This window comes from Dreissena polymorpha, chromosome 1, assembly GCF_020536995.1.
Source record: "Dreissena polymorpha isolate Duluth1 chromosome 1, UMN_Dpol_1.0, whole genome shotgun sequence".
Taxonomy (NCBI): Eukaryota; Metazoa; Mollusca; class Bivalvia; order Myida; family Dreissenidae; genus Dreissena; species Dreissena polymorpha.
In genome coordinates, this window is record NC_068355.1 from 100,774,446 (window position 1) to 100,790,400 (window position 15,955).

A 15,955-nucleotide genomic window follows, 5' to 3' on the forward strand; every position below is an offset into this window, starting at 1 on the left:
GATACCTGACCTTATACACGTCTATTACAGGCATATTCTGAATGACACAATTTTGTGACAGACAGACAGACGATGGAGAAGTGATCCCTATTTGTCGCAGTTTGTACTTTGTAGCAGGCGACACAACAATAGGGATCATGTAACGTAAACTGCTACGTCAAATTAAGATGCTAGTATTAAGTTGTATTCGATGTCTTTTTATACATGTATGTACAGTAACAATATTACCATATCGCATGAAACATACAACTATAATATCACAGGACAATCAAATGTGAACGCTATCGCAATCAATTATGATAATTTATCTATTTAGTTGTTTTTTTAATTTTCACATTGACCAGCAACCATACAGGTACCACAAGGTCATTTTTACATTGAATACTGAACACTAGCCGGCAACCATATAGGTACCACAAGGTCATCACACTTAAAATTTTCCAAATGTAGACATCCGTGTTTTCTTATACTGTACACATTCATTTGCGACTTGGCGTAAAGGGGTTATCGTTATAAAAGAGACCGATCAATAAACAACATAATTGGCACGTACATTACCGCGGGCGGGTGATAACAATCAACAATAGACGTGTCATAACCGCGAAAGCATGATAACCTTGCTTCATGGTAAAGATATTTTCAAATGTACGGGTATTGAAATAATAAACAAGAGTTTCCGCGGTCGGAGATGACCGCATTGAAGCCGGATTTTTGATTTAAATGACAGGAAAGTACCTTTCGTGTTTTTGTCAATGCAATACTTAAATTACTGAAATATTGTTCAAAGGTCAAAATGAAATGTAAGTACTTTTCAAGGCATGAGCAAACCTTGTGTTATGTTTTGAATGCATGCATATACATGAACAACAATAACATTTAAGGTCACAAATATGAACTTGAATTGACAATTAGGAAAGTTTGATCTCAATTTTTTTATTAGCAAATTAGTAAGATATTGTTTGAAGTTTCCATCAATTTCATTATCAAATGTAAGAAAATAAACTTAGATGAAATAATACTATTTATTGTTTTGCTTTCACATACCTACACAGAAATCCAGACAGCCTTATGAAATGACCAGTGGTCATCTAAGTGTGCTTGCAAACCTTTACGTCAAGTTTGAGATTCTAGGTCCAAGCATACCAAAGTTATAACAATTTTAACATTTTAACATTGAAGGTCACAGTGACCTTGACCTTCAAATGAATGACATTGAAATGAGCAGTGGTGATCTTCTAGTACTGGCCAACCTTTATGTCAAGTTTGAAGACTCTAGGTACAAGCATACCTAAAGTTATAACATGGAATAAGAACTTTAACATTTTTACCTACCAAAGTTATAAGAACTTTAACAGTTTTACATTCAAGGTCACAGTGACCTTGACCTTAGAATGAATGACCTTGAAATGACCAGTGGTCATCTAAGTGTGCTTGCAAACCTTCATGTCAAGTTTGAAGACTCTATGTCCAAGCATACCAAAGTTATAACAATTTTAACATTTTAACATTTAAGGTCACAGTGACCTTGACCTTCAAATGAATGACATTGAAATGACCAGTGGTCATCTTCTAGTACTGGCCAATCTTTATTTCAAGTTTGAAGACTCTAGGTACAAGCATACCAAAGTAATAACATGAAATAAGAACTTTAACATTTTTACATTCAAGGTCACAGTGACCTTGACCTTCAAATGAATGACCTTGAAATGTCCAGTGGTTACTTACTAGTTCTGGCCAACCTTCATGTCAAGTTTCAAGACTCTAGGTCCAAGCATACCAAAGTTATAACAACTTTAACATTTTTACATTCAAGGTCACAGTGACCTTGACCTTCAAATGAATGACCTTGAAATGTCCAGTGGTTACTTACTAGTTCTGGCCAACCTTCATGTCAAGTTTCAAGACTCTAGGTCCAAGCATACCAAAGTTATAACAACTTTAACATTTTTATATTGAAGGTCACAGTGACCTTCACCTTCAAATGAATGACCTTGAAATGACCAGTGGTCATCTGTTAATCCTGGCCAACCTTCATGTCAAGTTTGAAGACTCTAGGTCCAAGCATACCAAAGTTATACCATGAAATAAGAACTTAAACATTTTTACATTCAAGGTCACAGTGACCTTGACCTTCAAATGAATGACCTTGAAATGACCAGTGGTTACTAACTAGTTATGGCCAACCTTCATGTCAAGTTTCAAGACTCTAGGTCCAAGCATACCAAAGTTATAAGAACTTTAACATTTTTTATATTGAAGGTCACAATGACCTTGACCTTCAAATGAATGACCTTGAAATGACCAGTGGTCATCTGTTAATCCTGGCCAACCTTCATGTCAAGTTTGAAGACTCTAGGTCCAAGCATACCAAAGTTATACCATGAAATAAGAACTTTAACATTTTCGAGCACGCCGCCACCCCGCCCGCCCCCCCCGCCCGCCCCGACAACATCAATCTATAAGCCGAGATTTTTTCGAAAAAAATCCGGCTAAAAACTGAAATAGGTCTTTGCCGAAATTTCATTTTTGCCGAAAATATTGCCGCCCCAGCTCCGACGCCTCTGATTTAAAGATACAAATTCTTAACAAGTTTCATTAAGTTGTAATTATATATGTGGCTTCAATAGTGGTACAAGGTGGGGGTTTTAAGATTTGACATTGTGATTCAGTTATGTGATGCATTTAACCCAGATTCAAATTTGGGTTAGCTTTTGTTATGACAAACATTCTAACCAAGTTTCATCAAGATTTGAGGAAAAATGCAGCCTCAAGAGCGAACATAAGCTGAAAGTTAAAAACCCTCAGTAATTGACGACTGATAAATGGTGGCCACAATAGCTACCAAAGACCTTTTCATGTTCAGGTGAGCTAAAACAAATTGCCACATGTTGATGTTATCATTTTTGTATACTCTTATGCATACAACAGTTCTTTTGCAATTCTAGTAATATGATTTTGGCAAACACAAAGCAAACAACATTACAAGCATTTTAGACAGTTTTTCTCTTTATTTTTTTCTTCACTGTACAAGGTATTTGCAGATTACTGGACCATGGCAGCTGCTGTGGCAGAGGCGCTGAAAACCACACAACAGAACTTTGTACAAGCATCGAAGGATGGGATTCTTGACATAATAAAATACATTACAAGCGAAAGCCAATCCAGAATATTTGAAAATTTATTAGGGATAACAACATTCTTGTATTTCATTTGCTTTGCTTTTTTAGTATTTCTGTTTAAATTATGATGCAATTTTTTTGCATAAAAGCAGGTAAAAAGCCACAAATGAAATTAAATGAGGAGATAATGGTTAACACTGAGATAGCACCTCGTGTATTTGCTATGATTGACTTACTATTTCCAGGTGGGTGGCAGTACACGCTTGGTCTTGTAGTAGCGACCCAGACGATGGATTCTGCTCTCCACGAGAATCAGGCGGAACTTGGCGTCCATGTCCTGAAAACAGCCACATAACAATGTATTTACAGGACATCACACAAATGCATTGATCATTTTACAATATAACTGTATATTCAGTTTTTGTCTAAGGCAAAACACATAGGTACTGACAAGAAAACGTCTCTTCCTTGAAGAAAGAGAATGGTTTCCACTGTACTCATCATGGCGACAAGTCGCAAACAGGCGACAAGTTTTCATAGTTGTCAGTTTTCAAAAGACAATGTTTTTTCTGGGTACTATCTTGAATGACAAATGAAGCTCTATAGTTAAGCATTTTTTTGGCAGTCACTTACTGGAGTAGATTAAGTCGGTGCAATATTTTAAAATATATCACTTATAAGCAGCAGAGAGTTGCATGGTTTTGTAAAAGCTTACCATAAGCCACATAAGTTTTCTGTTTGGTTTGGAACAAACATAACAAAATTAAATGTCACTTTATAGGGCTTTTGTTTTAAATCTGCTATTGTGTTTTTTCTTAGCCATGATGCATTTTATCATGAATAATGGACATAAAGTTTTAATATCAACTACTACATATCTTAATTTGAAGGATTTGACAAACCTAAGGTATTCTTTTTATATTGTCATATATTTTCATGAATTTTACCTTACAAAAATGTTGGCAACATTAATCAATGAATATTTCATAAAGTTGATAGCAGAGATTCTGCCTAACAACACAATGGCAAGGACGCCTGACAAGGGGCAGTGGGTTTGGGGTCCAAAAAGGGGCCACGTCATGACCTTTCGTTAACTTTGCAAATTTATGTGATGTAATGTGTTATTTCTACTACATTATTTTAAATGAATAAGCCATTCAGCATGATATATCAGGGTTGTCATTATTAACCGATTGCAGATCGAATTCATCGGTTAAAATCGCCAGAAAATCGGTTGTTTTTCCCCAATCTTTAAAATTGCGATTGGAAATTTTTGATCACGCAAACCGACAATAATTGACAAGGAATAACAGTAGTATAGTAGAGCGACGCCCAGTCATTCAGTCAGTCCCTTAACTCCGCATAAGAGCTACTGTTTTCAATGAATTTCTCAGCGAGTGGCCAAAATTGATTTATCTAGCTGTCAATCAAATTCTTCTTGGTAAGCACGTCAACCAATCAGCGCACAGGCAGCCAAATACATGCCGACCCCACGTGAAACTGTATCAAATAGCTGTACATTTCACAGATTATTACTGACCGTATCTCAACGAATGTAGCACTGTAGAGCGTAATTTACTAGTTTTTTTAGTTAGAGAAAAGGTTTTCACATATTTTAAAATGCTCTTCGATTTTCTACCAAAATAAAATATATTAGCGACCGCTGCGCTAAGAAGCTGTTATTCAGAATCTAAATATTAAAGTCCACGCTTTCCCCGGGGAAGAATTACGTGATGTTATACATGAAGTCTAATTTTGGCATGATTATCATCTGTACACGAAAAACACGAGATATATGTGTCTCTGCTGCTAGAATTTTCTTATTTTTTTCCATGAATAATGCAATCTGAAAATGATTTCGGATAACACATTTAATTATACGCATTTTAAAATACTTCAATTAAATAATGCATTTTGTTATACAAATGGTTATAACACATAATGTAAGAAGTACACATGTAGGTAAATAACATGTTTTGAGATTGCAAAACTATGCATACATATAGGTCTACATGCATGAATGACCCGACAAGTTATATCGCGATCCCGGTATGAAAAGTACTCCGTAAAATTTGAAGACGCGTTTTTATTCTCAGATATTCACTTTCACTTTCGCAAACTTTTCTGAAAGGAGGTACATGTAACAGTTTCGATTGAGTCGTTGATTTGTCGTAATTACTAAATATAAATGGCTCTCAATGCTCGCAAATCGCGTCACATGATTCAAGCATGTTGAATGGGAATTCCCCAATCCCACAATTCAATTTGTATTTGCACTTGCGTTAAATGGCGGACGATATTCATCGTCAATATTGGCCGTAATTTGGTTTTGAAAAAAAAGAAATTGTAATTATACTGGATTATCGGGTAATGGATAGAATTGGAACATGCAAAGATCTATCAATATAACATGTTTTTACATTGTACAGTATACTAAAAATGTGAAAATCATAAAATTTTCTATTCTTTTTAGACCTCATTTGAACTTTTTATGCTATGAGAATAGCAGTTTTTTGTCCCTAAAATGTCTAGAATTCGTTTTCGGCCCCATTGTCCCCCGGCCGATATTGGTTACTATTCCAAAATAATCCTTTGTTTACAATCATAATGACAACCCTGTATATTCAACAAGATAAGTTCTTCATAAAAAATTATACAGTTTTAGTATAAAGTTATACTGCATCTTAATCTATAAAATCATCAATAGCCAATAAAAACGAGTTTTGTGCAACAATAATGTGAAAGCATTGATATATGAAAAAGCAACAAAAAATTATGCATATTTTTAAACGGTGGGGCAGAACAATGGAATGAGGTCCTCCATAGTCCATTATATTCTGCTTTAGATAAATCTCCATCATAAGTGAAATTAAGAGAATCCTACACTAAAATGTATATACAGTCTACGAAATTAGCACACGCCCGATCGCCCGTGGCGAGTTAAATTACTGCCGGGCACATACAAAAATTCACGTTTGTGGCCCGCCGGGCATGTAAATTATTGAAGCCAATTGACAGTTTATAAAAAAAAATCGTAAGCAGTTCTTGATATTTGCAGATCTATTTTTCAATTTTGCGAACAAACACCTTGCCGTAAGTTGTAAAACAATGAAATTCGATTGGTTTAACAACACGCACCTGCTTGCACACGTCATCGTTATTGTATTTGACCGATGCAGTTCGGTCACATTCGGTTCTTATCGACGGTTTCTCTAGACATTAATCGAGAAGATGCTTTTTGAATCGATCATTTCAATTAAGTAATACGCTTCCGTTTTTGTCAATGTAAACAAATGTCATTGTCGACATAGAGGCAGTATCTTAGGTATGTTGATGGGGCTAAGCCCGATAAAGCACTTCCAAAATAGAAAATTGACAATGATTTAGAGAAAAAGAAAGCCAAGAAATGGTACGAGGACACCAGAGAACGCTCTTTTCAAGAGCACTGGTGTAATGATCGACCGTCTTAATTATAGTGATTGATTAGATGTAATTGTATTCACCACTATTGAAACAAATGTTCTGCTTTACTATGTGTAGCATGTAAGTTTTAAAATATTGTGATTTGTAATAATTTTGGTTTAAAAAGTTTGGGCATGTAAAAAATATGTTGGGCATGTAAAAATTCTTAAGTAACTGGCCCGACTGGCATGTAACTTTTCAAAGCTAATTTCGAAGACTGTATATATAAAGTTGTTATCAAACCTTATTAATAAAATTTACAAACAACAGAATTGGTAAATATATGAAATTCCCCCATGTCTCTTCTCTTACCACATTTTTGGTAGACACTTTTTGCTGAGACGAAAAACGTGCAAATTATTTAAGCAAAATAGGCCACATTAAAATTTGAAGAAAATCATGTAATTTTGATTTAATTGGGCAATTTAGTGTTGTTTATTCATGTCGCTTACAAAGACTATAAAATTGAAAATAAGTAATGTTTTTCATATAAAATTTTGCTTACTTTCATATCATAGAACGATAAAACAATATTTATACCCTTAAAAGAGTGTCAACAGGATTTTACTTTAGCCATTTAAGGAAGAAGGCCCTGTCCCCTAATGACCATGTTTTTCAACCAACCAGAAATATTCTGACCAAGTTTCATTTAGCTCCGACAATAAAAGTGGCCTCTAGAGCATTAACAAGGTTGTACTAAAGCAATAAACAGAAAAATGCCCTGCCCCCTGGCAACCATGTTTTTCAACCAACCAAAACCATTTTTGAACTCTTCCAAGATATCATTAAATTTTCTGACCACTTTTCATGAAGATCGACAATAAATGTAGCCTCTAGTGTTAACAAGGTTTAACTTATGCCATATAAAAAGCATTTTGACAATGTAATGAAGTCTGTCCAACCTTCCTGTTCCTTTCTAGATGCTTTCGGATGCTGACAGCCTTCTTGATCAGGTAATAGAGATCCTCAGGGATTTCTGAGGACAGACCCTTGGCTTTCAAGATGCGGAGGATCTTGTTGCCAGTGACAAATCTGACCTGGGCAACTCCATGGGAGTCTCGCAGGATAACACCTACAACAACAAGAGATGTGTTTGACAGAAACACAATGCCCCTTAGTGCGCCGCTTTGAAGCCATATATATGACCTTGAGGGATGACTTTGACCTTTCACCACTCAAAATGTGCAGCTCCATGAGATACACATGCATGCCAAATATCAAGTTGCTACCTTCAATATTGCAAACGTTATGACCGGGGTTAAAGTTTTGGGACACACACACATACAATGACAGACAGGCCAAAAACAATATACCCCCGATCATTCGATCCAGGAGCGTAAAGCTAAGCTGGGCTGGACAATTGCTGCTCCCATTTATAGTCCAGCTAAAGCACTCTTATGGAAATAGGCCATAAATTCATTTTAATTGCTGTTCGTTAACTCGAAGGGAGTGAAGGAAGTCAATAACATGCATAATTATAATGTACTGACACAGTCATAGTTCTGAAAGATACCAAAGAAAAATATAAGCGAATAATTAATTATTTATTAAGAATTTAAATTAAAGAAACTATAAACCCATGATGTTGAAAAAATAATCAGAAAAAAGCTTTTAAATTGAAAATGATTGTATCAGTTTTTGGCAACTGCCCAAAAAACACAAGAAGCTAAAGCTGAAAACAAAACTAAATCTTGATTCACTGACCTAGAACAAGTCATTCATGTATTCTGCTGCTGTGTATTTTGACTATAACAATACAGATGTAATTGAGAGGATACAATAATTATATATATTTTATTCTCACCTATCTGTGAGGGTGTTAATCCCTTTTTAGCCAATTTGACAATCTGCTCTTGAACATCTTCAGATGTCAGTTTCAGCCACTGAAAACAATAAATCACAAACATTTTACAAATCATTTTTGACAACACACAAGGATACCTGGAACACTGATCTATTTTATTTAAAAACTAATAAAGGGATATATAATCTTATAAACTATTTACTTGTATCCCTGTTTTAGAATATCGCAGGGTCTTTTCTGCCTATTTTGGGAAAAGGAGTCTGACCAAATTGGGAATTTTTTTATCGACAAAATTGGCCATTTTGGGAATTTTTGCTTCGATGAAACAGCTCATTTGAAAAAAAATTGTGAATTTATCCTGCTTAAATAATTCAGCGGTTTAACAAATAAATTTGTTTTTATTTGTTATTTTGTCTTCTTTAAATAAACAGATGCAATATTGGGCATGTTTAACATTTATTCAAGTACTGCAGTTTTGTTTTTCAGTTACAGTTACACTCTGAGATAAGAACTGAACAGTCAAAACCTTATAGCCAGTGCCCCAGATAAGCTGCGTATCTGCGTCTTTCACCCTATTAAAATGTTTAAAAACGCAACGAAATACAATATCATGCGTATTGAAAACAAATCAGATTTGACTTTTACGCAAATTCGTCACATTTGATGCGTACGATACAATAGCTTTGATCGAAAATGCTAGCTTTAATTGAAAATGCTTTGCTCATTTCAGGTATTTTCTCTTTAGAATTATTATCGTAATGCAGCAACGCTTTCATTCAGCAAGCATCTGGATGATGGCGCAGGAAAACAGTCAGTTATCCAAACGCTCTGCAGACTAGATTTCATTGTTAAATAAAGCGTCTGACCAAAGTATTTACGACATACATGCGTTTTAAATCTGACTTAATCCGTCGTTCATTGTGTATGTCTATGTAAAGCGTCTGTACTTTCATCTTCTATAAGGATGCGTAATGAAAAGTCTATAACTTAAGAGGTCGAAAGACGTCCGCGATTGTTGTGCAAAAATATCAACCAATCGCAAATGTTTTCGAATCAAGAAAGAAAAAGCCAATAAGTGCCGACTAATTTGTGTTATCATTTTTTTTCTGTTTAACAATTTATATTATGGACAGTTTCAAGGATTGAATGTGTTATGAAACATTCAGTTAATTAAAGTAAATGATGATAGCTTATAGTTTTATTGAATCAATACAGGCGTGCAGCTTCAACAGAAGTAAAACGGCAATGATTTTACGATATGCATTTTTATATCTCATTTCACCCTATTTCAAGAGTGAAATCACCCTATTTTTCAAAATCAATGAGTGAAAACCCTATTTCCCAAATAATTATCTGGGGCACTGCCTTATAGCAGATATTTTTGACCAAAACAAACACTGGTTAGTCACACAAGTTATAAGACACTTCATTCTTAAAAAAAAAAAAAAAATTTTTTTTTTTAAATTGGGATTATTTTTTTTATTTCGGTTTGGGATCGGGTCCGTTTGCTTTGGGAGTGCCTCCGTTTTCCGGAGGAGCAGACAGTGCTGAAAAACCCCTGTAACTTGATTCATTTCATTTTTTGATTGGGTTTATATCTTTTTAATCAGCCATTAAAATAATTTGAACAAAACGTTAATTCTAATTAATAAGGATAGGACAAATAAGGTGAGCTAAAACTTACTTCCTTCTTTGATGAAATTTTATCAGAAATAAGTGATAAAAAATTATGTACCCTATTAATATTTTTATGGCAGTTGTTTCCCACAACTCTTGAAATTGTATCCTTAAAGTAAAACATTAGTTAGATATAATTGAGTGACCTAGATTTTGACAGGTTATAACCTTTCTGCATATACGTCTCCTTTCCGGTTATATGTCTATTAGTGATTAATTCTCACATCTAAGAGAAATAAACGTGATTGTTTGGTGAATTAATGGTTTTTTAAGTGATTGAATTTTAACTTCATGAAATACATTGGCGCTTTAACAAATTAGTTATTTATTTTTGACAATTACTGCGATACAGTGACGTCTCATGATATTCATTTAGAGGGCTTGATTGACGAATACATGTGTTTCGTCAAGTTTCAGTCTTATTTTTTTACAAAATAATTAGCCATCTTACTGTTGGAACTGAACGTCTGTATGGTAGTGCTGACTGGGAAATACCCTTCCTGAAATGCAAGCAAATCAATATTACAGTGTGTCGAAAGGAAGCCTTTTCCATGGCGTCAACATTTCGAAGAAGTATTAACGTTCTCTCCACCCACAAAATAAGACAGGCGCATACACGTGGGATTTCGTCACGATATTGAACACTTTTGAGAGAGAAACTACGGGTTATTAGAAAACAAAACATTTCAATATTTTTATGTGGACACACAGAAATGGATATAAGGACTTCGTAGCGCTTGACAGTATTTTAATTTCATAATTGTTTTTACCCGGGATTGTGCATGCGACCCATGCTGAAAAATTGTTGGAAAAGACCCGGATGGAAAGACTTATCGGTGTTGTTAACAGAACAACATGTTATAAAAGCGGCTTTTTTTATTGATGGTTACACGACACTGATTTCGTTCTAATAAAACTATATCAGACAATATAACATTTTACAAAATAAATAAAAATAAAACAATAATTAATATGAACCATGTAAATGAAGCATATAACTCAGCGCATACAATAAAATGATAAATTAATTTGCTAACAATGGTTAATTATTGTACTAAGCTTTATTGACGTCAAACTGCTTGAACGGGAAAAAAACGTTGGTTAGCTAAAAACTAAAAAAGTTATTCAGCTTCGGTAGAAAGACCATAGCGATTGTGACGCAAAAGCAAATATTTGCAGATTAAATACTGTAAGAATAAGCTGCTTCAGCGAGCATAGTAAGACGTGCGTCTAAGTACATGTTGAGAAAAAAAACACCCTCAAAACGGCTGTACACAATAGACTTTAATAAGCGATAATTTAATTGCAAATATGTCAAGGATCATATACGATATTGAAACGTATTGTTACTAGATTGTAATTTAAAAAAGAAAACAACTAAATATACTGCACACATACTTGCGTACCTATGCATTAGTATCATTTAATTACGACGACGTCTCTCGCAGTTACGACTTAATATCTCGCAATTACTACTTTTTGTCTTGTAATTAAGACTTGCCATGTCGTAAATACGACCCATTAGCTCGTAATGACGACCGTTATTGTCTCATAATTACAACTTTGTATCTCGTAATTAAGAAAAACATGTCTTAAGTAAGTCGCTTCCACTAGTTTATCAGACATAATTACGATATTATAGGTTGAATATCTATACATTGTAATAAATTATCTGCTTTAAAATTTCTCTCTTGATCTGAATCTGGAGAGTACGTTGACGATACCACATCTGGCTTTTACTCGACGGAGTGTAGTGTGCGATTTTACAATATTGATGTACACATACACTCAGGGCCGGATTAAGCTGTTCATTGTGGGAAGTTAACCAATGGCTGACTTCGATCAGCTGTGCGAAGTCTAGTTCTCGGAGAACTTGACATTCCGCTATTTGATTGGTTGAAAATACGACTTTAGGAACTATCCATAGACAGTAGCCCCAATGCTGTCAACCTTGCCTGAATTATGGTGTTTTTCCGATTGTTTTTCACGCGTGATAATGTTGAAATAGACCGCTCACATTGACAGTAATACAGCGATGGCAACGTTTGGAAAAGTTGTCTGTAGTTAACCTCCATCCAACTTCAGCAGTTTACTCATGTGGGTGATGGTTCTGTTTTGGTCCGATTCTAAGATGGCTTTAAACTGAACGAACAATTCAACAAAAAACGCCTAAATGTTATCTGGATAAGACTCCACTAGATGCGTTGCACTTTTCTGTAGATCACCCAAGATGAGAGACTTAAACTCTGTCATGAAACCAAACAGTTTGTGCAGACCAGAATATGCGCTCAACTGCTTGCGAAGTTCAACAGCGATACAATCAATTATGCTGTAGAATGTGTGGCGAAAAAGGAAATAAATATTTTAAAAATTCTGTATATTTAACCTGTTATTTGTGTCTGTGATACGAGTTGTAGAATATTCAGATACAGTGAGATACCCGTGTGGTAATTTATCCTATGATTCGGTGAAATATCCTATAGGTAAGTGTGGTAATCTGTCCATGGACTTATCGAGGAATGGTGAGTGAACTCAATTGTGCAGGATATAAACATAGGGCAAATTGAGCTTGAAAACCGTGTCACGGTGTTAACAACACAATGAAGCCTGTGAATGGCTCCTATTGGATATACATAAGAGGCCCGATAACACAAAGAAGCAATGTTGTCCTACATATCTTAAGAGGCCCCCACTGGTGCATCCATATAGCATAGTAAATCAAAGTGAACTAAACGGTAAAGATGTTGTCATGACCATACATGCAAGTCGTATAATAAACAGAGAAACTAATGCATGGTTCTGATTGGATATACAATGTACAATACAGAACAAAAATTGATAGCATATTTAATCAAACGAACTAAACGGTTACAATTGGATATACATCGGGAAACTGGAAGATAGAACTGGAACTAGAACACAGAAAAATTATATTGCAATCCCGATAGAGTCGTTAAATGGCGTAATAAAGAAAGATCATACATTGAGAAACTGGCCTGCCGTTTGGGGCCCCTGAAAAATCGGGGGCCCAAGGCTGCAGGTGTTCATGTTAGCCTAGTGCTTTATCCGGCCCTGCATAGTCTTTGAAAATATTTATTGTTGAAAAGTTCACAATGCCATCGCTGAGTTTATTCCAGTAAAGCACAGTGTTAACAAAAGTTTTTGAATATGACAGTTTTTTTTCTGGAATCGTTTGGTAGCATTTGAAATTATTGTCCACTATGTTATTTACTAGTATTATGTTTCGATGGGTATAGTCCTCGTAATGCTAAGCCCTGATGATACGTTTAACTTAAGGCCTTAGTGGCTCAAGGTAGTGTTCAATGGTAATGAGCGGTGCCGGTACGTGCCCTTTAACTTCCTTGAACAACATAGTGAACCCGTGCACGCGTCGTCTGTCTTGGAGTGGTGGGAGGTCCAACTTGTGTAACATATCTGCCCCACAACTAGGCAGTCTGGAGCGGCAGTCTTTGGTGATGAACCTTGCGGCTGATCGCTGGACACTCTCAAGGCGGTCAATGCCTGTTTGCTGGTATGAAATATAAAAAGTTAAACACACTGGCATATTTGAGCGTTGAACGGACAAGCGCTATATAGGTGTTGTGTCTTTTTGCGGAAGTTTCAATTACAGTGACTGTTTTTGTTCTAAGGAATCCAAGAGTAGATCCTGGCTCGCTTTGTAATATTGGTGAAATAGATTTCCCATTCCATTTCTTCTAATAGCGTAATACCGAGGTTGGGGTTTTCTGGTACTCTTTTGAGGATTTCGTTGTGAATACTGTAGACGATGATCGATTTGTGTTTGGACTGAGAAGACATGTTTTCTTTGCGTTGAATTCCTTCCCACATTCCTTTGCCCATTTCTGAAGGTAGCCTAGGTCACTTTGTATGAGGTTATAGCTAGGTCTTTAAAGGAGGCATTCAACGGTCATAGCACTGTCCCTTGAGGAACTCCAGAGCCTATTGGTGCTTGATGTGTTCTCTCCCCGTCAACAACCACACACATTTCTCGACAGCTGTGGGAATTTTGTGATCCAAGAGAGGACATTACCTCTGATTTCGTAGTTCTCGAGTTTCAGTAGCAAGCGTCGGTGTGGGACCGTGCCAAAGGCCCTATATACTTAAGTCCAAAATGACGGTACCGGCTTGTTTGTTGTGCTCATAAAAGTTGTGCTCGAGAAGTTTGGAGATGACACTGGTAGGGGATACAGGGCGGTAACTCTCCGCTGCGTGACGGTGTCCCTTCTTGTATACTGGTGCTATGTTGGCATATCTCCAATATTTATGCAGTACTCCAGTGTTGATTTATTAATAGAAGATAGGGATAATTAACAACTGGGACCAGTTCCATAGCACAGGCCTGTATGAATGTGTTGGGTTTTTCATCAGAACCTACTGCTTTGAATGTTGTAAAGTGGTCTGTGTACACCTTCTTGGCCAATCACAAGTGAAGGGTTGTTTTCTATTAGATTACCTGAAATTACAAGTGTCTGTTGTGAGCAATCATCCTTGGTGAAAACAAGTTGAAACTGGTTTACAAAGATCTCAGCTCTGCCTTTGGAGTCGGTGACTAAGTGACAACTAGAGCTAAGAGGTGCAATACCGATGTTATAATGTTTCTTTTATTTGACATAGGGCCAGAAATGCTTTGTTCCCTTTATGCCTGTCTGATTCTAGCTTTTTTTTCAAAATAAGGGGTGGCAGACGCCCCCCCCCCCCAAAAGACGTTTCCTCCCCAGACGTTTCCTCCCTAAACGTTGGGAAACGTCCGGAAACCAAATATAAGTGTGCTTTTTTCCTTGTGACTGATTTTTTTTTGCGTGATCCATGGAGTTTTCATTTTGGAAGTAATGTTTGCGGGGATGGTAGCAGTCGAATCTAACTTGAAAAAAATCCAAAAGTTAATGGACTGGTAAAGTGTTGATGATCATGGCGGTAATGTTTTGCGATATTTCGGCAGCTTTCGCCTTAAAAAGATCTCAGTTTGATTTAGAAAACAGGTAACAATGTCTGGGCGACCTCTTTGCATAGAACGGTTTGGTGTCTGAGTCAGCACAGACTTTTTCATGATCTGACATCCCAGGAGCATAAGATGTTCGCTATTCAATGAGTGAGGGCTTTGTAAAATAAGATCCAAGAGGGTGTTCTCGCTAGTAGGTTTGTCATGGACTTGTGTAAGATTAAAGTCAACCGATAAGTCAAGGAGTGCTTGATGACCTTCTTTGTCCTTGGCACTTATGTACACAGTAAGGTTCTCCCAGTCGATGTCATGGCAAATGAAGTAATTTATACATGACACCAGGGCAATTCCATACAGGCATGTTTTGGACATTCTCTTGCTTTGTTTAGATAGCTTGTTGGACAGAAATTGAAGATTTTTCTCTAAAAATGTTCCAAACCAGTTCTTCAGAATCAGCGAATAGATATCCAAACCTCTTTACTTATGGAAAAATTAAGATTAATACCATAATCCGATATGCATAAGGGCAGTGAAAAGTATGTATGTATTTAAAAGTTTATAAGGTCCATCCGCGCTGGCGCCTGCATTATGTGATGATCCGGACTATGCGTCCCAATACATTGACCTAATTAACATGCTTAACCCACAAATAATTGTACAAATTCATATATTTGCTTTTACTGACATATATTCGATTATGGGGTTGTCAGGTAATTTTGATTCATAATTTTACTCAGTGCACTTTAGTCTTCATGTTTACCATTCAGTGTACATTACCGGTAGTCTTCATGTAACCATTCAGTGTGCATTAGTCTTCATGTAACCATTCAGGGTACATTAGTCTTCATGTAACCATTCAGGGTACATTAGTCTTCATTTAACCATTCAGTGTACATTACCGGTAGTCTTCATGTAACCATTCAGGGTACATTA

At 36.1% G+C, this 15,955-nt stretch overlaps 1 protein-coding gene and 1 long non-coding RNA gene across 2 annotated transcripts; both read right to left on the minus strand.

The window, feature by feature from the left end:
- Positions 1 to 162: 162 nt before the first annotated feature.
- LOC127842722 (uncharacterized) lies at positions 163 to 2,409 on the minus strand. Its single transcript, XR_008031850.1, has 2 exons — positions 2,271 to 2,409; positions 163 to 2,124 (listed from the first exon to the last, which is right to left on the minus strand). It is a non-coding gene; the product is annotated as an uncharacterized LOC127842722 (long non-coding RNA).
- A 579-nt stretch (positions 2,410 to 2,988) lies between these two features.
- On the minus strand, positions 2,989 to 10,947 carry LOC127842698 (40S ribosomal protein S13). The gene is made up of 6 exons (XM_052372374.1): positions 10,833 to 10,947; positions 10,514 to 10,562; positions 8,386 to 8,464; positions 7,484 to 7,653; positions 3,356 to 3,456; positions 2,989 to 3,076 (listed from the first exon to the last, which is right to left on the minus strand). Exons 1-6 carry the CDS (start codon positions 10,853 to 10,855, stop codon positions 3,043 to 3,045), a joined length of 456 nt encoding a protein of 151 aa, XP_052228334.1. The 5' UTR covers positions 10,856 to 10,947; the 3' UTR covers positions 2,989 to 3,042.
- Between the last annotated feature and the right edge of the window lie 5,008 nt (positions 10,948 to 15,955).

Bases quoted from the DNA above. Each gene is read 5' to 3' on its own strand.
- LOC127842698 (XM_052372374.1), bottom strand. From the start codon at position 10,855: ATGGGTCGCATGCACAATCCCGG. The intron at 10,563-10,832 runs GTAAAAACAATT...CTTGCATTTCAG, and splicing joins GGTCGCATGCACAATCCCGG to GAAGGGTATTTCCCAGTCAG. The intron at 3,457-7,483 runs GTTGGACAGACT...GGCTGTTTTCAG, and splicing joins ATCTAGAAAGGAACAGGAAG to GACATGGACGCCAAGTTCCG.